The 27,660-nt window shown below is 39.4% G+C and overlaps 1 protein-coding gene across 1 annotated transcript in view; it reads left to right on the top strand.

Moving 5' to 3' along the window:
• The window catches only part of LOC145510937 (uncharacterized), a 571,176-nt gene that overhangs the window by 24,363 nt on the left and 519,153 nt on the right, over positions 1-27,660 (top strand). Inside the window, exon 4 of the mRNA XM_081503112.1 lies at positions 3,573-3,664. Coding sequence (XP_081359238.1) covers positions 3,573-3,664 — 92 coding nt within the window. The remainder of the gene's footprint in view (positions 1-3,572; positions 3,665-27,660) is intronic.

Below are 27,660 nucleotides of genomic sequence, written 5' to 3' on the forward strand. Positions count from 1 at the left end.
AGAAACACATGTTTGAACACAAGTATAAAAACATGAACCATAAAGTTTCATTAATAGCCTGGTCCCTTAGTGTTCACCCCTCTCTCTACTTGGAGACAACCATTTTTTTTTTTAATGTAAGCTTGCAAATTTCTTTATATGCATAAACGCAAATATGAATATTGATTTTTATCTTCCTCTTCTGCTTTTTTTTTTTAACACCAAACATAAGTTATTGTATTGTTTTGTACCTTAATTTTTTTTTTTCATTATACTAGATATTTTGGATGGACTTCCCAGGTGGGTCAGTGGTAAAGAATCCACCTGCCATTGTAGGAGATGTGGGTTCAATCCCTGGGACAGGAAGATCTCCTGGAGGAGGAAATGGCCACCCACTCCAGTATTCTTGCCTGGAAAATCCCATGGACAGAGGAGCCTGGCAGGCTACAGTCCCTGCGGTCACAAAGAGTCAGACACGACTGAGCATGCATGCACAACACCGAACATATTTTGCACATCTTTCTTGTCACCACATAGAGAACTTTATAATTCTTTTTATTGTCCTGCTGCATTCCATTTTATTGATACATAATAATTAATCTAACCTATTTGTGGACATTGGGTTATTTCTAATTGTTTGAATTTATAATATTGTGTAAACTTATATAGAATTGGGGCTTCCCAGGTGGCGCTAGTGGTAAAGAACCTACCTGCCAATGCAGGGGACATAAGAGATACAGGTTTGATCCCTGGGTTGGGAAGATCCCCTGGAGAAGGAAATGGCAACCCACTCCTGTATTCATGCCTGGAGAATTCCATGGACAGAGGAGCCTGGTGGGCTACAGTCCATGGGGTCACATGGAATTGTACACAACTAAAGCAACTAGAGCCAGACATCCTGGAATGTGAAGTCAAGTGGGCCTTAGAAAGCATCACTATGAACAAAGCTAGTGGAGGTGATGGAATTCCAGTTGAGCTATTTCAAATCCTCAAAGATGATGCTGTGAAAGTGTTGCACTCAATATGTCAGCAAATTGGGAAAACTCAGCAGTGGCCACAGGACTAGAAAAGGTCAGTTTTCATTGTAACCCCAAAGAAAGGCCATGCCAAAGAATGCTCAAACCACCACACAATTGCACTCATCTCACATGCTAGTAAAGTAATGCTTAAAATTTTCGAAGCCAGGCTTCAGCAATACGTGAACCGTGAACTTCCAGATGTTCAAGCTGGATTTAGAAAAGGAAGAGGAACCAGAGATCAAATTGCCAGCATCCACTGGATCACTGAAAAAGCAAGAGATTTCCAGAACATCTATTTCTGCTTTATTGACTATGCCAAAGCCTTTGACTGTGTGGATCACAATAAACTGTGGAAAATTCTTCAAGTGATGGAAATACCAGACCACCTGACCTGCCTCCTGAGAAACTTGTATTCAGGTCAGGAAGCAGCAGTTAGAACTGGACATGGAACAACAGACTGGTTCCAAATAGGAAAAGGAGTACGTCAAGGCTGTATATTGTCACGCTGCTGATTTAACTTCTATGCAGAGTGCATCATGAGAAACGCTCAGCTGGAGGAAGCACAAGCTGGAATCAAGATTGCCGGGAGAAATATCAATAACTGCAGATATGCAGATGATACCACCCTTATGGCAGAAAGTGAAGAGGAACAAAAGAGCCTCTTGATGAAAGTGAAAGAGGAGAGTGAAAAAGTTGGCTTAAAGCTCAACATTCAGAAAACTAACATCATGGCATCCGGTCCTGTCACTTCATGGAAAATAGATGGAGAAGCAGTGGAAACAGTAGCTTACTTTATTTTTTGGGCTCCAGAATCACTGTTGATGGTGATTGCAGCCATGAAATTAAAAGACGCTTACTCCTTGGAAGGAAAGTTATGACCAACCTAGACAGCATATTAAAAAGCAGAGACATTACTTTGTCAACAAAGGTCCGTCTAGTCAAGGCTATGGTTTTTCCAGTAGTCATGTATGGATGTGGGAGTTGGACTATAAAGAAAGCTGAGCGCTGAAGAATTGATGCTTTTGAACTGTGGTGTTGAAGAAGACTCTTGAGAGTCCCTTGGACTGCAAGGAGATCCAACCAGTCCATCCTAAAGGAGATCAGTCCTGGGTGTTCATTGGAAGGACTGATGTTGAAGCTGAAACTCCAATACTTTGGCCACCTGATGCGAAGAGCTGACTCATTGGAAAAGACCCTGATGCTGTGAAAGATTGAGGGCAGGCGGAGAGGGGGACAGCAGAGGATGAGATGGTTGGCTGGCATCACTGGCTCAATGAGTTTGGATAAACTCCAGGAGTTGATGCTGGACAGAGAGGCCTGGCATGCTGTGGTTCATGGGGTCACAAAAAGTGGGACATGACTGAGCGACTGAACTAACGCAACTTAGCATGCTGTTTCATATAGAGCTTATTTTGCATTAGCACAAACATACCCACAGAAAAAATTCCCAGTGTTGGTATTGTTGGGCAACATATATGCAGTTGGGATTTTTGATTGACTTTGGTACATTTTTCTCCTAAGGATTTGTACCAGTTTATACTCCCAACAGAAGTAAATGAAAGCCCTTGTTCTTTCAAAGCTTTGCCAATGCAGTGTATGTCAGATTTTTAGATTTCCACAAACCTAGTAAGTAACAAATAACATCTTGGTGTTTAGGGTTTTTTTGTTTTTTTTTTTTTTAATCAATTTCAGTTTTTCAAAAACTTCAAACTATCTCAAACTTATAGAAAAGTTTTTTTCTCCCTATTTACTAGTAAGTTGCTGACATGATACTCCTGCACTCTGGAAAACCTTTGGTATATATTTTACAAACAAGTACATTTTTTTTTTATAATCAAAATAAAACCATCAGTCTCAGGGCATTAGCTTTGCTACATAACCATCATCTAACCCTCAGACTCCATTTTTGTTTAGCTTATTATCCATAATGTGTCCTTTATAGAAAAAAATATCCAGTAAGAATCATGTGTTGTGCTTAGCTGCTGGGCCTCTTTAACCTCTTTCAATCTGAAATGGTTCCTTCCGCTTTCTTTACCTTTCATGATCTTGAAAGGCCAGATATTTTGTAAAATTTCTCTTAATTTGGGTTTGCCTGATGTTTCCTTTTGACTCAACTCAGATTATACATCTTTGGCAGGGATATCACAGAAGCAACTCTGTGTTCTCATTGTAACCTATCAGATGGTGTATAATTTTGAGTTACTGCATTAATGATGATGTTCATTGTGGTCATCTGATTGAAGTTGTGGCTGCCAGGATTCTCCATTGTAAATTTAATCTTTTCCTTTTGCAATTGCTAATGTCTTGTGGTAGGGTCCTTTTGAGATTATATAAATATCTCTTTCAGTATTAGAATTTCATTTTACTAATTTGTTCCTTTTAGTTGTATCACCGTGAACTCACTGGTTTCTATTATATTGAATAGATCATAATCTGTTACTGTCATTATTTATATAATTGTTGGTCAGATTACCCTGGATTTGATGAGTGGGTGCTCCTTCAAGCTGGCTCCTCTATCCTTTTGACTGACTTCAATCATTCTGTAATCATTTCCTTGTTTTCTGATTCAAACAGATGTTCCAGGGACACCTTGTACTTTTTCTGACGCAGACTTGGAATTACTGATTTCTTCAAGGGAGCTTTTAGCAGAGAGTGGTGCATGGAAGGTAAGATCTGGTGTTAGTGTGCCCCTCCTAGTGGGGTGTCTCTGTTCCGAGGCCACCTTAACAGACACACATTCACATCTCTATTTGTTTATTTACTTCTATAGTAAAAATTACGAGTCTATACCATGCTTTCAATTCTCACCTGACACCACGGGATCGATTTTAGTTTTCTCCCTTTGCGTGTTTTTATTCCCTTCTCTGACAGTGAGAAGCGAGCTCTCCTTATCCTTACAGATTTCCCTAACTGATCATTCCCTGTGTGTAAACATCTCACGCACTGCTTCACTCCCACATAGAGACTTGCCACTCTCCACGTGAGCTTTGTGTCTCCCCTTCCATTTCCCACTCCGCCTTCCCCCATCTCCCAAAGAAGTTGTCTTGCTCCTCCTCAAGCTTCTGAGTGCAGTTTTAATTTATATTCTTTTTGTTGTGAGTGAGGTTGAGCAATTTTTAATGAAGAGTGCCAATATAAACCCTAAGTTCATTTCCCATACAAAATGTTCAGTAAAATCATCATTGCCCAATAGTATTTTTGTTTGAGTGAATTATTTAGTAGTACTTGAATCAGAGCTGAGTTTTATATTCAGCTGCACAGAGTGAGTGCAGTTATTCAAATCATTTATTCACTTCACAAATTATTTGTTGAAATCAAATCACTGTACATTCCAGCCACTCTTCTAGGCACTGAGGATCACATGGTGAAAAAAGAGAGACAAATTGTCCTCCTTCATAGAATTTATATTTTTAATGGTGGAATCAAATAATGAGCAAGTTAATCTATCAGCTTAGAATGTAATTTCCAGTAGTGAAAAAAGCTAAAAAGAGAATAAAGCATAGTGACAGCATTTGCTGTGTAGGTGCCAGAGCAGCAGGGAAGCCTCAGTGGACACCCAGTGACAGAACAAAAGAAGTGTTTTGTGCATAGATCCCTGAGGATCAGCATCTGGTGAATTGTGTCCACCTGAAAAGAACAAGCCAGTTTCTGGGTTTCAGAGCCTGGGTCAGAAAGCCAAACCAGATAGGAAGGAAGCTACTCCATAGTCTGTAGACATCTTGCTAATTAACTTTGGAGTCACTTCCCCCACGTAGGCCTGTGCAATACTGCCTTCTCAGCTTCAGTTCTTTTTTTTTTTTTTTTAAATAAATTTATTTATTTTAGTTGGGGGCTAATTACTTTACAATATTGTAGTAGTTTTTGCCATACATTGACATGAATCAGCCATGGGTTTACATGCGTCAGCTTCAGTTCTAACAAAAACATGAGAGGCAGGCAGCACCTTCATAAGTAACCCAAAAATTCTTTGTCTTGAAATTCTTTTAAACCTGTTTTTAGTCTTGATGGCATCATTCTTGCAGGTTAGGAGATATTACTTCCTTCTTACAGACGAGGAAACTGAGACTTTTAAAGATGAATAACTTACTCAGTATCATGCAGCTAGTAAGACATTGAGCAGTGATTAACTCCAAAGCCCAGCTCTTCCAGCTGTTGACAAGGGTCAGACTCAGTCCTGTTGTTTTTTGGGAAGTGCTTTGCAGAGGCAGTTCCTCTATGATGTAATCTAGGGCCCTAAATAAACCAGGATTCTCTAGACAAGGGGCCTTGTGCTAAAACTTAATTAACATCCTCCTGTCATGTAGCTCTGTTTCCATTTCAATTACACTAAAATATAAACAAATTTTTATTTACCTTTTTAGGTTGAGACATTATCCTCTAATGTTAAGAATCCAGGGTGTATTCGATGATTAGTTATATACTTCCAATAAACTGAAAGTATACATCCTTATAAGAAATAAAAATGCATAATATTATTTCACAGCAAGTACAACTACCCCACCTGATACTCTTATAAATGTACGTCTCTGTACTGTATTTTACCAATGAGATCACAGATAAATTCACCCAATCAACTCAGCAAAGCCCTGCTCACAGATCAATTACTTAAATAGGTTTATTTGGATTAGATATGAGAACTCAGTAATTAAACTGTAGAGATGGTTTATATTACACTTGAAAGCATCAGACAATTAATAAAACAAACTGTTCATAATTGGGGAACAAGTTAACAATATTATATCCATCTAAAATGAAGTTTTAAAACAAACCAGAAAAGGTAATAAGAGCAAAATAGTTGAATTGCTTTGTTAATAATGAGAAAGACATGTCACTGTGGGAAAATGAAATTTGTCTCTTCTGGGCTTTACATGCTGCTGCTGCTGCTGCTAAGTCACTTCAGTCGTGTTCGACTCTGTGTGACCCCATAGACGGCAGCCCACCAGGCTCCGCCATCCCTGGGATTCTCCAGGCAAGAACACTGGAGTGGGTTGCCATTTCCTTCTCCAATACATGAAAGTGAAAAGTGAAAGTGAAGAGTGTTATCTTACCAGTCATTTGTGGTCACTTGGGAGTTCCTGCCTGGAATGCTGTATTAAGAGACTGAATACTAATCAGGTTGTTTTTCGGTCACTCAGTCATGTCCGACTCTGTGACCCCATGGACTGCAGTATGCACGCCAGGCTTCTCTGTCCTTCACTCTCTCCCTGAGTTTGCTCAGCTCAAACTCATGTCCATTGAGTCGGTGATGCCATCATCCAACCATCTCATCCTCTGTCTTGCTTGGAAAGGTGGATGAGTGGTGGCTTTCATTTTGCCTGGGGCTGCGCAGATCTTGAAGTTACTGCCAAACTAACTCTGCAGTGGCAATTGCAGAACACAAAATAAGCAGTAGACCTAGAAATGCTGGACACCCAAACTTAATGTTTAGTCAAATAAATGGTTTAGTCTAGCACCTACCAGCCTTTAAGAAGAGCTTGTCAGTAAACTCTTTCCTGTTGAAAGAGTTGGGGAAGTCTCCAGTGCTAGGGGAAAGGAAATCAAGACTATGTGAGGAAATGGCCCTAGAGATGAAGGCATTGCTGGGTCTTCAACAGTTGTGGCCTCTACCAGCTGGCACCCAGGCCCTGGTTACAGCCCAGGCAGGAGAGGCATGTGGAAGTGGAAAGGAATTCTGCATAGGAAAACTAATAAATCATGCCATAAATAGCAGCATTAGGTGAAAAGAAAAAAATCACTTTGCAGTTTCTTTTTCAGTACAGAAGCATAATGTATGTGCATTTTGGGGGAGTGATAATCAAGAAACTGTTGATACTTGGGTACAGGTGGGGAATAGGTGTTCCATAAGCCTGATTTTTCACTATGTACCTTCTTGTACTGTTTGAAATTTTAAATCATGCATGTATACTTTTTAATTGTAAAGAACAAGTTTAAAGTTAAGACTTTTATTTTCTATATATAGAGGTCTTAACAGTGGTGTGGTCACTTACCTAGAGCCAGACATCCTGGAGTGTGAAGTCAAGTGAACCTTAGGAAGCATTACTATGAACAAAGCTAATGGAGGTGATGAAATTCCAGTTGAGCTATTTCAAATCCTAAAAGATGATGCTGTTAAAGTGCTGCACTCATCATGGTAGCACATTTGGAAAACAGCATTGGCCACAGGACTGGAAAAGGTCAGTTTTCATTCCAATCCCAAAGAAGGGCAATGTCAGAGAATGTTCAATTACTGTACAATTGCACTCATTTCACATGCTAGCAAAATTATGCTCAAAATCCTTCAAGCTAGGCTTCAGCCGTACTTGAACTGGCAATTCCAGATGTATAAGCTGGATTTAGAAAAGGCAGAGGAATCAGAGATCAAATTGCCAACATATGCTGGATCATAGAAAAAGCAAGGAAATTCCAAAAAAACATCTACTTCTGCTTCATTGACTATGCTAAAGCCTTTGACTACATGAATCACGGCAAACGGTGAATATTCTTAATGAGATGGTAATACCAGACCACCTTATCTGCTTCCTGAGAAGCCTGTGTGCAGGACAAGGAGCAGCAGTTAGAACTGGACGTGAAACAATGGACTAGTTCAGGATTGGGAAAGGAGTATGTCAAGGCTGTATGTTGTCACCCTGCTTATTTAACTTCAATGGAGAGTGAAGTGAAAGTGAAAGTTGCTCAGTTGTGTTTGACTCTTTGTGACCCCGTGGACTGTATACAGTCCATGGAATTCTCTAGGCCAGAATACTGGAGTGGGTAGCCTTTCCCTCCTCCAGGGGATCTTTCCAACCCAGGGATCAAACCCAGGTCTCCCACATTGCAGGTGAATTCTTTACCAGCTGAGCCACAAGGGAAGCCCAACAACACTGGAGTGGGTAGCCTATCCCTTCTCCAGTGGATCTTCCCAACCTAGGAATCGAACCAGGGTCTCTTGCATTGCAGGTGGATTCTTTACCAACTGAGCTATCAGAGAATATCATGCAGAGTACATCATGCGAAATGCCAGGCTGGATGAAGCACAAGCTGGAATCAAGATTGCCGGGAGAAATATCAATAACCTCAGATATGCAGATGGTACCACTTTACTGGCAGAATGTGAAGAGGAGCTAAAGAGCCTCTTGATGAAGGTGAAAAAGGAGAGTGAAAAAGCTGGCTTAAAGCTCAGCATTCAAAAAACAAAGATCACAGTGTCCGGTCCCATCACTTCATGGCAAATAGATGGGGAAAATGTGGAAATGTGGAAACTGTCAGATTTCATTCTCTTGGACTCCAAAGTCCCTGTGGATAGTGATTGCAGCCTTAAAATTAAAATATGCTTGCTCCTTGGAAGAACAGCTACAACAAACACAGTGTATTAAAAAGCAGAGATACCACTTTGCTGACAAAGGTCCATACAGTCCATATGGTTTTTCCAGTAGTCATGTATGAATGTGAGAGGTGGATCATAAAGCTGAGCACCAAAGGATTGATGCTTTTGAATTGTGGTGTTGAAGAAGACTCTTGAGAGTCCCTTGGACTGCAAGGAGATCGAGCCAGTCAATCCTAAAGGAAATCATCACTGACTATTCATTGGAAGGATTTATGCTGAAGCTCCAATACTTTGGCCACCTGATGCAAAGAGCCGACTGATTGGGAAAGACCCTAATGCTGGGAAAGATTGAAGGCAGGAAAAGGGGACCACAGAGGATGAGAATGATTGGATGGCATCACTGACTCAATGGACATGAGTTTGCGCAAACTCAGGGAGATAGTGAAGGACAGGGAAGCCTGGCGTGCTGCAGTTCATGGGGTTGCAAAGAGTTGGACATGACTTAGTGACTGAACAACAACAGGTAAATATCCACTCAGGGCAGACATTTTTCCAAAATATTGTTTCACATATTGAAATAGAAATTTCATTGGTAAATTCTGGAAGTGAGCTATTGCTAACAGAATGATCCTTAGCATTTTCAATATGTATGATTGATTACTTAAATCCACATAAAATTATCTGTAGTCAATCAGGATCTATAATAATTTATAGTTTATAATAGTGAAATAACGTATGATATGTGTTGGATCTGATTTAATCCTCGTTTTTAATTCAGTTCTTTGGATTAGAAGTGTTTCTAATTAACTGAAACTAAATCACAATAGTGACTTAATTTATCATTTATAAAGCCTGTGACACATTTCAGCCAATCATAAGCACAGACTTTTTTTGTAATATTGATTTTTATTTATTTGACTGTGCTGAGTCTTAGTTGTGGTACACGGGATCTTTAGTTGCTTAGTTGTGGCTTGTGAACTTTTAGTTGTGACATGTGGGATCTAGTCCCCTGACTGGGGATTGAATCCCCTGCATTGGGAGCATGGAGTCTTAGCCTCTGGCCACCAGGAAGTCCCACAAGCATAGACTTTTAAAATCGCATATGAGCGGCTAACAGTGACTTTAAAATGAATAATAATATATAACATTCTTGTTTATTAAAATCATGTATATCTGTTTTAGGATACTTGGAAATTGTAGAAATAGTAAACATTCCCCACCTATAAAATTTCTATCTTTAACACTTACTTCTATGAGTGTATTTTCTTGCAGCCTTTTTCCTCTTCAGTCAGTTCAGTTCAGTCGCTCAGTCATGTCTGACTCTTTGTGACCCCATGGACTGCAGCACGCCAGGCTTCCATGTCCATCACCAACTCCCGGAGATTGCTCAAACTCATGTCCATTGAGTTGGTGATGCCATCCAACCATCTCATCCTCTGTCAGCCCCTTCTCCTCCTGCCTTCAATCTTTCCCAGCATCAGGGTCTTTTACAGTGAGTCAGTTCTTCGCATGAGGTAGCCAAAGTATTGGAGTTTCAGCTTCAGCATCAGTCCTTCCAATGAATATTCAGGACTTGATTTCCTTTAGGATTGACTGGTTTAATCTCCTTGCAGTCCAAGGGACTCTGAAGAGTCTTCTCCAACACCACAGTTCTCCTAGATGGAACTGAGAAAGCTGAGTGCTTGTAGGGAGTGAGGCCAGTGGCTGAGTGGGCAGAAGAGAGCCAGAAAGCAGTGGGTTCAGGGGAGACTTTAAATCCTGGGAGTAGGGTCAGTCCAAGCTTAGCATGAGTGTATCCAGTCTCCTTGGCTTCTAAACAGTCAAGAAGTGAGTTGGGACTCAAAACGGAATGGAAGAACAGGCAGAACATTCAGTGAAACAGAGCTTTTGGATGGAGAAAAAGGAAATCCTGAATTCAAAAATGATAAGAGCACCCAAGAAAATAAAAATGCATCACAAAGAAGCTTTCTGGAGCCAAAAACAAACAAAACAACCAAAGCAACCAAATACATAATTTATTAGAGGAACTTGGGGAGAGGGTGTTCCCACTGTTGAAATCTGACATTTTCTGAAAATCAGTGCCAAGACATTTCTCAAACTGCAGAGTAAACAGATAAAGAGATGGACATCTAGGAAAGCAATTAGAGACCTAAAAAATGTGTCTAGAAGGTCTACCATGAGACTTATGGTAGTTACAGAAGAGGAAAAAGGAAGTCAGACAATAATTAAACAAATGAACTCAGTTTTCGTAAAATGAAAGAAATGAGTTTGCAGACTATAATATCTCACTGAGTTCCAGGCTGGAGAGATGAGGGAAAACACTTAGTATATCATGATAAAATCCCAGAACTCCAATAATTAATAGAAAATGGTATATGACTTCAGGCAGAAAGAACAAATTCTATAAGGAGAAAAATCTCAGACTGATAAGAGTTCTTTTTTACCATGCTGGAAGCCAGAAGACAGTGGAGTTGCATCTATTGGCACTTCTTAAATGCCTTAGAAATATTAATTAATTCATTTATCCTTCACAACAATCCTGTGAGGTAGCTATCATTTTAATCTGCTTTTCACCAGGGAGGAAGCTGGGGCTCAGAGAGGTTTAGTAATAGGGCCAGGGTCTCATAGCTAGATCGTGACAGAGCCAGGACTCAACAGAAGTGGTCTGACTCTGGAGGCACGTTGGTTTTTTATCACACCAAAGTAAAATTAGACTTTTACCTAACATCATACTCAAAAATAAATTTTTGGTACATTAAAGTCTCAAATGTACATGAAAAACTTTAAAATTTTTAAAATAAAATATAAGGAAATATCTTTAACTCATAAAATAGTGATTATTATTTTAAACAAGACACAAGATACAAAAAGTACAAACCATAAAGCCAAAGAGATGAAGCTGCCTGGTAGATATACCTAATATTACTTTATGTATATTTAAAAAGCATTGAAAAGTAAAAATAGGAGCCACAGATGGAAAGAAGATGTTTGCAATGGTTATTACTGACTTTCAAAGGAATGGTATTTCAAATATACAAAGAATCCTACCAAATCAATAATAGAGAGATCAGCAACCTGATAGAGATATAGATAGATATATGAAAAGGCATTTCATAGAAGGGAAAAACTGAATGGCCACTAACCCAAGAAAAGATGCTTAAACTCACTTGTAATTCAGAAAAAGAAAATTAAAAAAAAACTCATTGCAATACTATTTCACACTCATCAGACTGGCATATGATTTGAAAATTTCGTTAAAAAATTTGGTGAGAAAGAGAAACAAAGAACTCATACCACTAATGAGAGACTAATGAGACTAATGAGACTAATGAGAGACACTAATGTGTCAGGTCAGTGATGTACTTCAAAATGTGGAATTCAGGCAAAGTCTTGCATGGGCACAAGGAGATTGGGGCAAGAAGGTTGACGCTATCATTGTTCATAATATAAGGATGGAAAAATATCTAATTCCAATAATAAAAATGTGGATAAGTGATGTGTATGTGGTAGAAAATCTGAATGACCTTTAGTCATATGTGTCAGTGTGTAGCTAAATCCCAACATTATTATGTTAGATGAAAAGGCAAAACAGGGAATCATCTGTACAATAGAATACTATGTGTATAAAGTTTAAAAATATGCCAGATAATATTGTACTTGTTCATAGGTGCTTAGATAAGTAGTAAAGATATAGCAACATTCAGAATCATAATAACATCAAATTAAGAGTTTATCTCTAGGATGAGATTATGGTGTCTGGAGATGCACAGGAAATTTAATGTTCTGTTTCATATTTTAAGCTCAGGGAAGGGTACTTAGCTGTTTCTACTGTTACTGTCTGTATGTTTTGATAGGCCTGAAAAATTTTACACTTAAAATGAGGGGAAAATTCACTTGTTATTTTTTAAAAACATATGGCAGTAGGCATTTTCCAAAATGATGAATAACATTATAATGAACTTGATTGGATTCATCTTTTAAAAATTAAGGCATCTGTTGAATGGATAAAGAAGCTGTGGTACATATATACAATGGAATACTACTCAGCCATAAAAAGGAATCTGAATCATTTGAATCTGTTCTGATGAGGTGGATGAGACTAGAGCCCATTATATAGAGTGAAGTAAGTCAGAAAAATAAATATCATATACTGGCACATACATATGCAATCTGAAGAGATGGCACTGTTGAATTTATTTTCAGGGCAGCAATGGAGAAACAGTCATAGAGAACAGACCTATGGACAAGGTAGGAGGAAAGGAGGGAAAAGGGGAGATATATAGAGAGAGTAACAGACATTTACAATACCATGTGTGAAACAGTAGCCAATGGGAATTTGCTGTATGACACAGGGAACTCAAACAGGGGCTCTGAGACAGGCTGAAGCGTGGGGTGGGGAGCAAGGGGACCCGGGTATATCTCTGGCTGATTCTTGTTGATGTGTGACAGAAAGCCACAAAATTCTGTAAAGCAATTACCCTCCAATTAAAAAATTAAAAAAAAATTAAGGTATTTCTCAATTTATTTGCAGTGGAGAAGAATGCCCTTCTTCCATAAAGAAATGTGTTTTTAAAAGTTAATGTAGAACAGCTTTTTTTTTTTTTTTAAGATAAGTGTCAAGTATTATTTTACTTCAAAGGACAACACTGTGATTTAAAGTTAGGTTAAAATTTGATGGAAAATATACTTTTGTTTTCAGTAACTCCTGATAAATACTCATAGTTTAATCTAAGTAATGCTCTCTTTCTCCAGAATGACACATGTAAAAATAACTAACCATTTAGTGGTTAAAAGTGAGAAAAAGTGAAAGTTAGTTGCTCAGTCATGTCTGACTGTGATTCCACAGACTGTAGCCTGCCAGGCTCCTCTGTCCATGGACTTGTCCAGGAAAGAATGCTGGAGTGGGTTGCCATTCTCTCATCCAGGGGATCTTCCTGACCTGGGATTTAGTGCTTAAGTAGTATCGTTTCCCAAAGAAAGGCAATGCCAAAGAATGCTCAAACTACCGCACAGTTACACTCATCTCACATGCTAGTAAAGTAATGCTCAAAATTCTCCAAGCCAGGCTTTAGCAATATGTGAACCATGAACTTCCAGATGTTCAAGCTGGTTTTAGAAAAGGCAGAAGAACCAGAGATGAAATTGCCAACCTCCATTGGATCATCAAAAAAGCAAGAGAGTTCCAGAAAAACATCTATTTCTGCTTTATTGACTATGCCAAAGCCTTTGACTGTGTGGATCACAATAAACTGTGGAAAATTCTGAAAGAGATGGGAATACCAGACCACCTGACCTATCTCTTAAGAAATCTGTATGCAGGTTAGGAAGCAACAGTTAGAACTGGACATGGAACAACAGACTAGTTCTAAATAGGAAAAGGAGTACGTCAAGGCTGTATATTGTCACCTTGCTTATTTAACTTATATGCAGAGTTGAGAAACATCATGAGAAACGCTGGGCTGGAAGAAGCACAAGCTGGAATCAAGATTGCTGGGAGAAATATCCATAACCTCAGGTATGCAGATGATACCACCCTTATGGCAGAAAGTGAAGAGGAACTAAAAAGCCTGTTGATGAAAGTGAAAGAGGAGAGTGAAAAAGTTGGCTTAAAGCTCAACATTCAGAAAACTAACATCATGGCATCTGGTCCCATCACTTCATGGCAAATAGATGGGGAAACAGTGCAAACAGTGTCAGACTTTATTTTTTGGGCCCCAAAATCACTGCTAATGGTGATTGCAGCCATGAAATTAAGACACTTATTCCTTGGAAGGAAAGTTATGACCAACCTAGGCAGCATATTAAAAAGCAGAGACATTACTTTGTCAAGAAAGGTCTGTCTAGTCAAGGCTATGGTTTTTCCAGTGGTCATGTATGGATGTGAGAGTTGGACTATAAAGAAAGCTGAGCCCCAAAGAATTGATGGTTTTGAAGTGTGGTGTTGGAGAAGACTCTTGAGAGTCCCTTGGACTGCAAAGAGATCCAACCAGTCCATTCTAAAGGAGATCAGTTCTGAGTGTTCATTGGAAGGGCTGATGTTGAAGCTGAAACTCCTCAACACTTTGCCACCTCATGCGAAGAGTTGACTCATTGGAAAAGACCCTGATGCTGGGAAGGATTGGGGGCAGGAGGAGAAGGGGACGACAGATGATGAGATAGCTGGATGGCATCACTGACTCGATGGACATGAGTTTGGGTGAATTGCTGGAGTTGGTGACGGACAGGGAGGCCTGGCATGCTGCAACTCATGGGGTCGCAAAGAGTCGGACACGACTGAACGACTGAACTAGTATTGTTTTTCATAGGATGATATGGTTGAATGGGTCACAATGAAAGTAAAAACACAAATAAGGTTAGCATTAGATTAGTGTGCTGCATTTCCCTGGGGCCAATTCTAGGCGATGAAGGTTTCAGTTATAGCCCCAGAACTGTGGAGGGTGTTGAAATGCTTTCTAATTGCCCACTTAAAGCTTTGTTAATACAGCATTTTTTTCCAGATCCATGGAACATGTTGAGGTGTCAGGCATTCAAGAACTCTGTTTGTTATACACATCACTGAAAGAGAACCTTCCTGGATAGGGAGGCGGGAGGTAGCAGCGGGGGCACGTGTGCTAAGTTCCTTCAGTCGTGTCGGACTCTGCTGTGCTGTTGTCTGTAACTCGCCAGGAGAGAACAAGTTTATTTTTAAGGTCTCTTGTTGGTTTCCCTCTACCATGCCTCTCTTCTGTCTGCATCCTAATCCAGGCTCCTCTGTCTTGCTGGGTTACTGCAGGTCATTTTGGATGTTCTTTCTTCTACACCCCCTTCCAGATTCCTACCCTAATTCTAGTTGGCCTTCTACTCAGAAATGTGCAGCAGTTACTGGTTTCCAACCAGAGGAAGTTACTCGGCTTCGTTTTGAAGACATGCTGACTTTCTCATTCATCTCAATTTGGACTCTGTTTTCAGGTCAGCTCCTCACAGAAGCTGGCTTGTGACAGAGTTTTCACTGACCCATAGTAAAATGATAAAAATATGGAAAGTGTGGCTAGAATAGTGTATTCAAATTTTAAAAAATTGCGATTGTTTTTCTTGCCATTTTTTGTGATCAAATGTTCATTCTTCATCAAATGCTGGTTGTTGATGGCAGAATTTTTGAAAAGATCTTGCTCGGGAAAAGCGTAAGTTGCCGAGTTTGATGGTTGCCTTCTTTCCACCTCCACACCCCTCTTAGGCTTCTCCCCACCGCAAAAACACGATACACACACACAGATACACACTTTCTCTCTCATTTTCTCTTTCACTCACACACACATACTTTTTTTTCTCAAATTTTGTTTTTGTTTTTGCAGGGCGGGGAAACGATGATCTAGGTTGTTTTACGTAATTCATACTCCACTGTTGTTTATCCCCACTTCTCTGTCCTTTCTCACGGTCATTCCTGTTGTCTCAAATATCCTCCTACTATGTCAGTACAAATTCTATACTTCCTGTAATGCTCAGATCAAGTCTCCTCTCCTTCAGCTAATTTTCTTTATCACTTTGTGACAGTTTTATCACTTTATTTATTGGTATGGATATTGGTTGACATAAGAATTTTGCTTTTTGAATACGTCTTTTCTCTCCAACCAGTTTTGATGCCTGTGAAAGAAAGAACTTGGGCATTTCGTTAATACTAGAGAGATTTGGTAAGGCCATAAAAATTCATATAAAATGGTTTATATTAGTCCTAAATCTGTTGGATATGGTAGAGTAATGTAATAGTTATGAATAGCATACAGTGACTCTTCCCCAGGTATTTCCAGCATTCTGCTTCGCAGGTCTCCTGGTGTTAGGTGTATCCATGTGACTGATTTTGGCCATTGAGATGTGACTGAAAGTGGAGTGTTGCTCCCAGATGGAAGCTTTTGAGCAACTATAGGAATATTCCAGTTGGCAGGTGATCTTTAGCTTGACTTCTAGGGGCTTCCCTGGTGGCTCAGACAATAAAGAATCTGCCTGCATTGCAGGAGACCTGGATTTGATCCCAGGGGTGGGAAGATCCTCTGGAGAAGGAAATGGCAACCCACTCCAGTATTCTTGCCTGGAGAATCTCACAGACAGCCTCCATGGGGTCACAAGAGTTGGACATGACTGAGCGACTAACACTTTCACTTTTTTGAGTCCTAGAGTGAGTATGATGTGAAAGAGAGCCCCAAACAGCCTGCAATGGACTTGCAGTGTGAGCAAGAAATAAACTGTTGTTTCTTAATCAACTGAGATTTTGGAGGTTGTGGATAATATTAATAACAGCACAACTTAACCTAGCGATACAAATATAAATTTTACAAAAATAAAATTTCTAACTTTACTGATAATTTAAAAATTAATCGTTTATAATGTTAAATATCTACCATTTCAATATATTCTATTTCTTATATTTAAAAAAGAAGAGTATTGACACCTGAATCATTTTAATGAGATAAATACCAAAGTCTCAGGATCTCATAGTATCATTCAGAAACATGTAGAATGGATTTTAAAATATACAATAGAACACTGAAAGTGGCAAATTGGCAACTAAAATACAGATGAGGAAGAAGATTCATATGTAGATTAAAATATTAACAGCAAAGCAAGAATCTGGTAAGATCTCATAAAGGAGTCGTGACCCTTCAGAAATAATTTCCCTTGATTCTCAAGATGGTTGTGCATGTAACCTCAAAGGTCAGTAAGCAACTGACTCACCTTCTAGACCTAAATTAACTTTTGAATGCTGTTTTGTTTGCCTGCCACAAAGATTTTTGGGAGCTTGGCGCCATCTTCTGGTCAAATACTGACTTTTTGGATTCAAAACCTTTTGTGACTTTTCAAGCACTACTGTGATTATACATTCTAGTAAATACCATTAAGTAAATAAGAAAAAATTTTTTCAAATATAAATTTCAGGAACTTATGCACATAAAATGAATGTATTTCTGCACAGTTTTAAGCTACCTATATTTATATGGCAGTTGCAGTCTTGAATTTTTTTTATACTTTTACTTGTTTTTGAGAACATTACACAGATAAAACTGTCACCTTTTTCTTAATATAAAGAAGAGTGTTTTCCAAGAAGAATTTATATTTATCTATGTTCAATAATTCTTAAATTTATATTTTCACATTTCTATAAAAACTTGATCTAGAGGTGGTGTGTGTGTGTTTAATTTTAGAAATGATTTTTCCCCCAACTAAAATAAATAAATTTATAAAAAAAAAAAATAAAAAAAAAAAAGAAATGATTTTTAAAATACAAGAAGGAGAAAGGAAAGGAAGCTGTAAATAACGGTTAATTGTCTGTGTTGTATTCAGCCTTGTGCTGGGTGCTTTTAGAAGGTGGTCTCCTTTGCTTCCCACCACCCTGCCTGCGAGTAGGCAGTGTTGCCTTAGTGTTACTGCTCAAGAAATAAGTCTAAAAGGTTATGGACGTAAGTGCTTATGTTTGGGGAGAAAACAACTTTATTTTACTAGAATGATTGCAATTGCTCATTTATTAAGCTGTGCCAGGAAAACTGAATCAACAGATTTTTTACAATCTTTTTTTTTGATTGGAACTGATTTTTGTCATTGTTAATTAGATTAAGTAGATATCTGATATAATTCTGTTTTTAGGATAGTGAAAGGCACCGAGTTGTTTGTGTTCTTTCCTGTTACGCTTTTTTCACTGCTGTCTCCAGAATCCAGAGGAGGTAGCAGCCTTAAGTGTAAAGTAGACATTCAATTTCTGTTTCAACAGAAAGAGAAAAGAAAGGGAGAAATTTAGAGAGAGAGAGGAAAAGAAGGGAAGGCAGGAAGGGAGAGGAGCTAATCCTCTACTTGGCACATAAAAGGCCAAGTAGGGGTGTTGTGGGCTTGGGGTGCTGGAAGGTTAGCACTCACTGTAATTTGCTATATGCCGTGCACTATTAAAGGGTGCCCTGGTGGCTCAGTCGTTCAAGAATCCAGCTGCAGTGCAGGAGACCCAGGTTCAATCACTGGGTTGGGAAGATCCCCTGGAAAAGGGAACCCACTCCAGTATTCTTGCCTGGGAAATTCCATGGGCAGAGGAGCATATCGGGGTATGGTCCGTGGGATCTCAAGAGGTGAACACAATTTAGGGACTAAAACTACTACTACTATGCACTGTTAAGCACATTATACCCATAATTTCATTAGTCCTAAAACTAACCTAGTGAGCTCTTTATCATTATTTTCAGTTTTACAAATGAGAAAATTGTACTTAGTGGGGTTAAGTAATTTACCCAAGTCACAGAGCTCACAGTCAGGACTTAAATCTTTATCTATCTGACTTAAAAGACATATTTTTAAATGGACTATTTACTCATTCATTTAGCAAACATTTACTGAATGGTGTTTCGCTCTTGTCATATAATCTTATATCTTCTCATACCTTACAATATCAGAAGATAAATAATCCCAGAGTATTTCTTCATTTACCCAAATGCTTTTTTAACATTCTTTACTCTGTCATCTGTACATATGTTTCACCTAATTTGCGCAAATCAAATTCTAGATTTTAGCCCTCAATTTTTCTTTTCCTGGGTCTCCATTTCCTCTGCAAATTATCAATATAGTAAATAAAATCAGAAAATTGGGAGTCATCCTTAACTCTTTTTTAAAAACTCTCAAACCCTATTCTCATGCCTGTCCCCTACCCCATCTCTACCTTCATTTCTCTTCTGATGCTTATCTGCTAGTCATGCGGGCATTCTAGCAATTTTGAGAACAAATCAAGCTCTTTCTTACAAAAGGATTTGGTATGTGCCATCATCTTCCTGAAGTGCTTCCTTTATCTTTTCTCTCAGGTCTCAACTTAAATGAAGCCTCTGCAGAGAAATTTGGTCCTGAGAAACCATAATTAAAGTTTTTTTTTATTTCTGAGTAGATCCTTTGTTATTCTATCATAGCACTTTACTCATTTTCTTCTTAGTACTTGGAATAGTATAGAATTATGTTTACTTTGTTTCCTTGTTAAATGCATCTCCATAATAGACTGTAAGGTCTTTGCATCTTTAAATTTGTCTGTCTGGTTCTTGCTGCAAACCTGTGAGCACTGGACTTGGTATCTAGAAGGTATTTGATGAATATTGGCTTAATCAACAAATAAACAATTTTTGGTGGAACTTCTTTATCTTGTCTGTGCATTCAGAATGCTTCTTCAAGGCCCATAATGATACCCATTTTATGAACAGGAACACTTTTGTTCTACCAGGATTTTGTCTTCAGCCTCTTCTGTTTTCTCTCACAGCTCTCCATGGATTAAAATCTCCTAAAACTAACCCTTTAGCTGGGACATTTCTTTTAATTTTAGTCTGCTAGTACTATGAGTCTTCTGAATACAAGTAACTTAAATGTAATGTTTTATCAAAGCCAAATTGTCATTTTCTTCCCATACTTCTTTCTTCTTGTAAATCAAGATCAACGTCCACACCATTCACGCAGTCCACCAGGCTAGCAATGTGAGTCCTCTGGAGTATTGCTCTGTTTCATCCCATATCTGATCAAAGAAGTCCAGCCCATTTTAGCTCAGATGTCTCCCAGTCTGATTGCTTACCTCATCTTTGCTGCCTGTGTTAAAACACATGTCACACTCCATCTCAGAGACCTTTTGTCCCTTTACTGTCTGCAGGATAAATTCTAACCATCTTCCCATCAGTGTGCCAAGCCGTGCTTACCCTTAAGAATTAGCCCACGTATTATCTGTGTGAAGCTCCTTAGTCACTTTCTCTTCTGATATCCTACTCTGGATTGTGTACACATTTAATTGAGCACTTCTCATGTTGAATTGTCATCTGTCCATTAAATTTTGGATTTTTAAAAAAATATTGTCGGGTCTTAGGTGTGGCGTGCAGGATCTTCCCTGTGGCGAGTGGGCTTCTTGCTAGATGTGGCACATGGGGTCTAGAGCATGCTGGCTCAGTAGTTGTGCCACATGGGTTTAGCTGCCCTGTGGCATGTGGGATCTTAGTTCCCTGACCAGGGGTCAAACCCACATCCCCTCCATTGGAAGGCGAATTCTTAACCACTGGACCACCAGGGAAGTCCCAAATTTTGGACTTTGAGAAGACAGTGTCTGGCCATCTCCATCCAGCAAGTTGCTTTTGCATAGTTTAAGTTGGTGTTTAACGTCTATTTTCAAAACAAATGATGATCAGAGAGGTCAAATTGGTATCCCACCCTTATGGCAGAAAGCGAAGGAGAACTAAAGAGCCTCTTGATGAAAGTGAAAGAGGAGAATTTAAAAGCTGGCTTAAAACTCAACATTCAGAAAACTAAGATCATGGCATCTGGTCTCATCACTTCATGGAAAATAGATGGGGAAATAATGGAGATAGTGAGAGACTTTATTTTTTGGGGTTCAAAACTCACTGCAGATGGTGACTGCAGCCATGCAATTAAAAGACGCTTGTTCCTTGGAAGCAAAGCTGTGACCAACCTAAACAGCGTATTAAAAAGCAGAGACATTACTTTGTCAACAAAGGTCCATCTAGTCAAAGCTATAGTTTTTCCAGTAGTCATGTATGGATGTGAGAGTTGGACTGTAAAGAAAGCTGAGGGCCGAAGAATTGATGCTTTTGAACTGTGGTGTTGGAGAGGAGTCTGGAGAGTCCCTTGGACTGCAAGAAGATCCAACCAGTCCATCCTAAAGGAAGTCAGTCCTGAATATTCACTGGAAGGACTGATGCTGAAGCTGAAACGGAAATACTTTGGCCACCTGATGTGAAGAACTGACTCATTTGAAAAGACCCTGATGCTGAGAAACATCGAAGGCAGGAGGAGAAGAGGGCGACAGAGGATGAGATGGTTGGATGGCATCACTGACTTGATGGACATGAGTTTGAGCAAGTTCCAGGAGTTGGTGATGGGAGTTGGAGAAGGAAATGGCAACCCACTCCAGTACTCTTGCCTGGAGAATCCCATGGAGGGAGGGCTCCTCCTATGGGAGGAGCCTGGTAGGCTACAGCCCATGGGGTCGCAAAAAGTCGGACACGACTGAGCGACTTCACTTTCACTTTTCCTCTAATGCTTTTGGCTCCTGTATTGTTGGCATAAAGAGGCACTTTGAGGAGAAGACTTTACATCCTTCTGTAATCTATGGCCTTTCTTCCCTATTTATTCATCCCACATAAATTTACAGTCTAAAGAAAAATAACATGATCATTTTGCAAAAGTAGGCCAAGACTAACCCCACTTTCCAACCAATTCACCTAAGTCCCTTCTATAAAATGACATTCTGTATTTGCTTATTTAGATTGCATTACATAGACTTCATCGGAGAAGGCAATGGCACCCCACTCCAGTACTCTTGCCTGGAGAATCCCATGGACGGAGGAGCCTGGTAGGCTGCAGTCCATGGGGTCGCAAGAGTCGGACACAACTGAGCGACTTCCCTTTCACTTTTCACTTTCATGCATTGGAGATGGAAATGGCAACCCACTCCAGTGTTCTTGCCTGGAGAATCCCAGGAACGGGGGAGTCTGGTGGGCTGCCGTCTATGGGGTCGCACAGAGTCGGACACAACTGAAGTGACTTAACAGCAGCAGCACATAAACTTCATCGCTGATATAAATATGTAGGTTAGCACAATGCACTTAGGACTGATGGAAAGCTGTCTGTAGTTTACTAATTTATGTATTTTTTGGTATTCATTAGATATGAGATTACTCTGACAAAAGAACAGGTTAATGAGATGAACTCTAATAGCTTTTAAACAGGTCTGAGATCATTTGTATCACTTGCATTTTCAGTGCATGTTCATTTAATAACTCATTAGTAACTACAGCATAGATCAGTAAACTAAAATGGAAATATACTGTTTTCAAAACAATAGGGCAGTTTTTGTGTTAGATTGGTTATTAAATATTATCATATGAAATCTTACAAATTGATTGTTATCTCCCATGGGATTTTATAAATGTTTGTTATTAAATATCTTCATAGTCTGAAACAGAGGTTGGCAAATTGTAGCCAATGGACCAAATACAGCCTACCTCCTATTTTTGTTTGGCTACAAACGAAGAATAGTTTTTGCATTCTTAAGTGGTTGAAAACAGTCAAAAGAGAAATGATATTTTTTAACGCATGAGAATTATATGAAATTCACATTTGAGTGTCCCTAAAGTTTCACTGAGACACAGTCATACAACTTTGTCTGTGTATTGTCTATGGCGGCTTTTGTGCTATAACTGCCCAGTTGAGCGGCTGCAACAGAGATTGTAATGGCCCACAAAGCCTAGAATGTTTACTCTTTGGACCTTTGCAGAAAACCTTTGCCTTCTTCTGGTCTGAAATAGAGCAGAGACTCCAGATCCCTTCAGGCCCCATCCATCCCTGGAGTGCAAAATCCTTGCCTCTGTCTGAGGGCTTTCTCTGGGCCTGAGCGCCCTCACCTGGGTTTGGAAACAGCCACAGATCACTGCCTTGAGGGAGTAGTTTTGTCTCAGTGAGTATTGATGGATACACACCCAGGCTCTCTTGTCCCGCGTTGGGCATATTCAACACTGACTGTTAGAGTCCTCTCTGGTTGCCCACAGTGCTAACTGCCTTAGTAAAACAACCTTCACCGACTTCCACTCCACCACACTGTTTCCTGAGATCTTCCACATCAACTACTTGTACTAGAATCCTTGTTGCAGAGTGTGCTTCTGGGGGAAAATCCAAACCAAGACAAATGTGAATTATTCGTGTATATATATTATTTAGGGTGTCACTTTGATATATAAGCTACTCAGGTGTGATGAAAAATTTATAACCAAACATTTTGGTCATTTTTTTTCTTACTACTAAAGGAAAGGCAGATTTTATTAATTGATAGTTTTATTCTGTATGACATTTATCGGCCAAATTTATCCTGAAAGATGCAGTTTGATAATTTTCTCATATTTTTGAACATAAATGCCTGTTCCAAGACAGTGATTCTTGAAGTATTGAATTAATCTTTCATATGGCAAAATCTTTCTTCATCTTTTGTTAAATTTATATTTTCTCCTTTTATACTAATAAAACTTTCCTGCTTCCTCTTCAGAAAACTTAAGCCTAAATTTTATTTTGCATCAGTACTAGATGGAAAACCAAGCTCAGTTATAAGAGGTAGCCAAGATAATGTTTTCCATATGATAATTAGCTGTAGGTTCACAATTTAAAAAAATGTATTTCATAACTCTGGAAAATGTCTGTATTTTGTTCTTAGTATACCCTTCATATTTTTTCTTCTATTGGTTAGTTAAAATTAATTAAATATTGTCAGACCTAAACCTTTGCTATTTATTTACCGTTTAAGATTCTTTAGGTGCCTGTTGCTTGAATAAAACTTTAATACTACTACTTAAGTTACACTGCCTGATTTTTATTTGCTTAATGAATATAAAATTTGATATTCCTAAACTGTTTCAAGGAATTCAATACACATTTAAGAGATTTAATTAAAAAACCCTGAGGAATAGAATATTTATTTTGTTTTTACTACATTAATATTTTATTGTTTAAACAATTATACTGACTCAAATTACTTGGATATTATCCAGTTTTTGCCTTTTTTGTGTGTATACGTTAATGCAGTGTATTGTTTAACAATTTTGGAGACATGATTATATGAGAAAAAGTTACATTTTGCATTTAAAATACAGGCATTTGGGTAAAAAGAGATACTCACATATATTTGTATTAATAATTACCTAGGATATGTTTAAAACAATACAGAGGAAACTAGTAGCCATGGTTTTCTTGGAGAATGGGAATGGGAGATCAGAATCAGAGGTGAGAGAGAGACTTTTCACTGTATGCTTTTGACATTATTTGTGGAGTTTTTTTGACCATTTATATGAATAACTAAAAAAGGAAGTTCAAAAAAAATGAAAGAAGGGAGAAGGCAAATAAGGGTTCTCTGGTGTTAGAGGTACCCAGGTTTGAATACCAGTTCAGCCACTTACTGACCATATGATTTCATTGACATCACTTAATCTCTCTGCTCTATAAAGGGCAGATAATACAATCATAACCCATGTATAGGGAACTTTGCATACTGCCTGGTGCCTAGGAAGCCTCCAATAAATGGTTATGTGACCATATGCATTATTAATGTTTAAAATAATCGTCTCCCCTGACCTCTACACAGAGTAGGTTTTTGTCTGCCCACTCACTCAACACATTTTCTGAGTATTCTCTTGTTGACAGGGACAGTAACCTGCCTGGGAAGTCACACTGCATCACTTCTGCCATACTCTGTTGGTCATAAGATTCAAGGGGAGGGGCTCCAGGCTACGTTTCAGTGGGAGGAGTATAAGAATTTACTGTCATCTTCAGTCTACCTCAGTCTGCTTTCTGGTTGCAGATTATTTACATCCCTCTCACTTGCAAAAAACATGTACCTCTTCCAGGGTTTTCCAAAGTGTCATTCTACTATAGCATCAGCTCATAATCCAGACTTCTTGAACTAAATTGGATACAGGTGTGGTTGAAGATCCTCACATGTAGTAACTTGGGTTACAGTTCCTTGAATTCAGAGCCATTTGTTCTGAAGACCTGTTCATTGAAGAGACTGGTTATCTGTCCTCTTTCCCACTTTAACATCCTGACTGTTAACATCGTGGGAGAAATATCAATAACCTCAGATATGCAGATGACACCACCCTTAATAGCAGAGAGCAAAGAAGAACTAAAGAGCCTCTTGATGAAAGTGAAAGAGGAGAGTGAAAAAGTTGGCATAAAATTCAACATTCAGAAAACTAAGATGATGGCATCTGGTCCCATCACTTCACGGCAAATAGATGGGGAAACAATGGAAACAGTGACAGACTTTATTTTTTGGGGTTCCAAACTCACTGCAGATGGTGACTGTACCTGTGAAATTAAAAGACTCGTGCTCCTTGGAAAAAAAGCTATGATCAACCTAGACAGCATATTAAAAAACAGAGACATTACTTTGCCAACAAAGGTCCATAGACACGACTGAGTGACTTCACTTTCACTTTCCACTTTCATGCATTGAAGAAGGAAATGGCAACCCACTCCAGTGTTCTTGCCTGGAGAATCCCAGGGACTTGGGAGCCTGGTGGGCTGCCATCTATGGGGTCACACAGAGTCGGACACGACTGAAGTGACTTAGCAGCAGCAGCAGCAGTCAAAGCTATGGTCTTTCCAGTAGTCACGGATGGATGTGAGAGTTGGACTATAAAAACTGAGTGCCGAAGAATTGATGCTTTTGAACTGTGGTGTTGGAGAAGACTCCTGGAAGTCCCTTGGACTGCAAGGAGATCCAACCAGTCCATCGTAAAGGAAATCAGTCCTGAATATTCACTGGAAGGACTGATACTGAAGCTGAAACTCCAATACTTTGGCCACCTGATGGGAAGAACTGACTCATGTGAAGAGACCTTGATGCTGGCAGAGATTGAAAGTGGGAGGAGAAGGGGGTGACAGAGGATGAGATGGTTGGATGGCATCACCGACTCGATGGACATGAGTTTGAGTAAGCTCCAGGAGTTGGTGATGGACAGGGATGCCTGGCGTGCTGCAGTCCATGGGGTCGCAAAGAGTCAGACACGACTGAGCAACTGAAGTGAACTGAACTGAATATCCCTACTCCCATGCATACCTTGGTGAGACGCAGAAGCTGTCCTATTAAAAAGTGGGAGAATGGAAGGCTTGTACCACTTAGTGATTATGATTGATAAAACAAGACCCCTTTACCCCAAGATGCCATGTCCTAATTCCCAGAATCTGAATATGTTGCCTCCCATAGCCAAGAGGACTTTGCAGGTGTGTTTAAGGTTAAGGGACTTGAAATGGGAAGATTATTCTAGGTTGCCCAGATCACCTGCGTCCTTCAAAGTAGAAGAGGAAGCCAGAAGAGTGAGTCAGAGAAAGGCTGCTGCTGGCTGTGAAGGTGGAGAATGGAGACCATGAGCTGAGGAATGTCATGACTTCCAGAAGCTGGAAATGGCCCTCTGTTTATAGTCAGCAAGAAAATAGGAAACTCACTCCTATGATCTCAAGCTATTGAATTTTGCCAAACACCAGAATGAGCAGATAACAGGTTTTGTCTTAGAGCCTCCAGAAAGCTCTGCCAGTACCTTGGTTTTCATCTGGTGAAACTTGTACCTGATTTCTAAGATCATAAATTTGTGTTGTTTTAATCCACTGAATTTTCAGTATTTTGTTATGGCATCAGTGGAAAACAAGTCTGCTGCTGCTACTGCTGCTAAGTCGTTTTAGTCGTGTCCGACTCTGTGTGACCCCATAGACAGCAGCCCACCAGGCTCCTCTGTCCACGGGATTCTCCAGGCAAGAATACTGGAGTGGGTTGCCATTTCCTTCTCCAACGAGTCTCCTGATCCATAGCAATTCTGAAATCCATTTGGCCACAGGCTGCCACCAGTTCCTTGATCAGGCCCTGATTATGCCCTGGTTATACGTCTCTAAGCTCTTGGCTCCATACCCTAGGATCTTTGGGTCTACCCTCTGCATCATCCTTCCTCTTCCAGGTGGTAGTTGGGCAGACTAACTTTGCAGACGGCTTTCCACCCTCTGCAGAGTTGGTGACACCAGGGATCTTCTTCCTTGTCCCCTTTAGTTTAAGCCAATGGTGCTCCTGTTGGCACAATTTTCTTGAAAGTTTTGTGAGTTTTCTATGAGTCCTGTTGGGGTTTACTCCATTAGATTAAAACCACACCCACAAGTCTCTTCAAGACCAGATCCCTCTCTGGGTTGGCTGATAGGGTACTGTGAGACAAAGCCCTTACTAGTCACAGAAGCCAGCTGGAAGGGTGGAAAGGGTTAGTTTTTCTGAAGACTTTACAAATAAGTTTCATAGTCACATCCTTAAATAATCTTTATGCTGAATCTTCCTACTTTGAGGACCTTTTGCCTGGAGAGGTTGGGAGTGACTTTGGTGCTTTCTACGGCTTTTCCTTCTGAATTAATTTACAGCAAATATTCTTGTCTGCTCTTGCCTGCCTGCTCATTACAAAACAGAATAATGCACTTGTTCTCACTTTTTAACACGTATCAGAATCACTTGGGACTGATGCCTGGACCTTATATACAGAAATGCTAGTGAACTCTTCTGGGGTGTAGTCTGGACAGTAGGAATTTTAAAAGCTCCCCACATGATCCTAGCAAGGATTGAAGATGGAGAACAGTTGCCTTTAAACAACACAGAACTATTGCTTATAGTCAAAGTGAGCTTTAAAGCATATTTATTTCGTCTTGAATTCCTAAACTTTTTTTCCTACAGGAATTTCCTAAAGGATCAAATGTGTGATTAAGCAGCATTTTTAGGTTTCCTTATTTTAGTAAATTGTTAAGTTCAGAGTAAAAAGCCCATATACTTAGGTTTTCAATTTTATAAAATAATTTTGA

Source organism: Giraffa tippelskirchi, chromosome 6, assembly GCF_054371585.1.
Source record: "Giraffa tippelskirchi isolate mGirTip1 chromosome 6, T2T-mGirTip1v1.2.pri, whole genome shotgun sequence".
NCBI classification, from domain to species: Eukaryota; Metazoa; Chordata; class Mammalia; order Artiodactyla; family Giraffidae; genus Giraffa; species Giraffa tippelskirchi.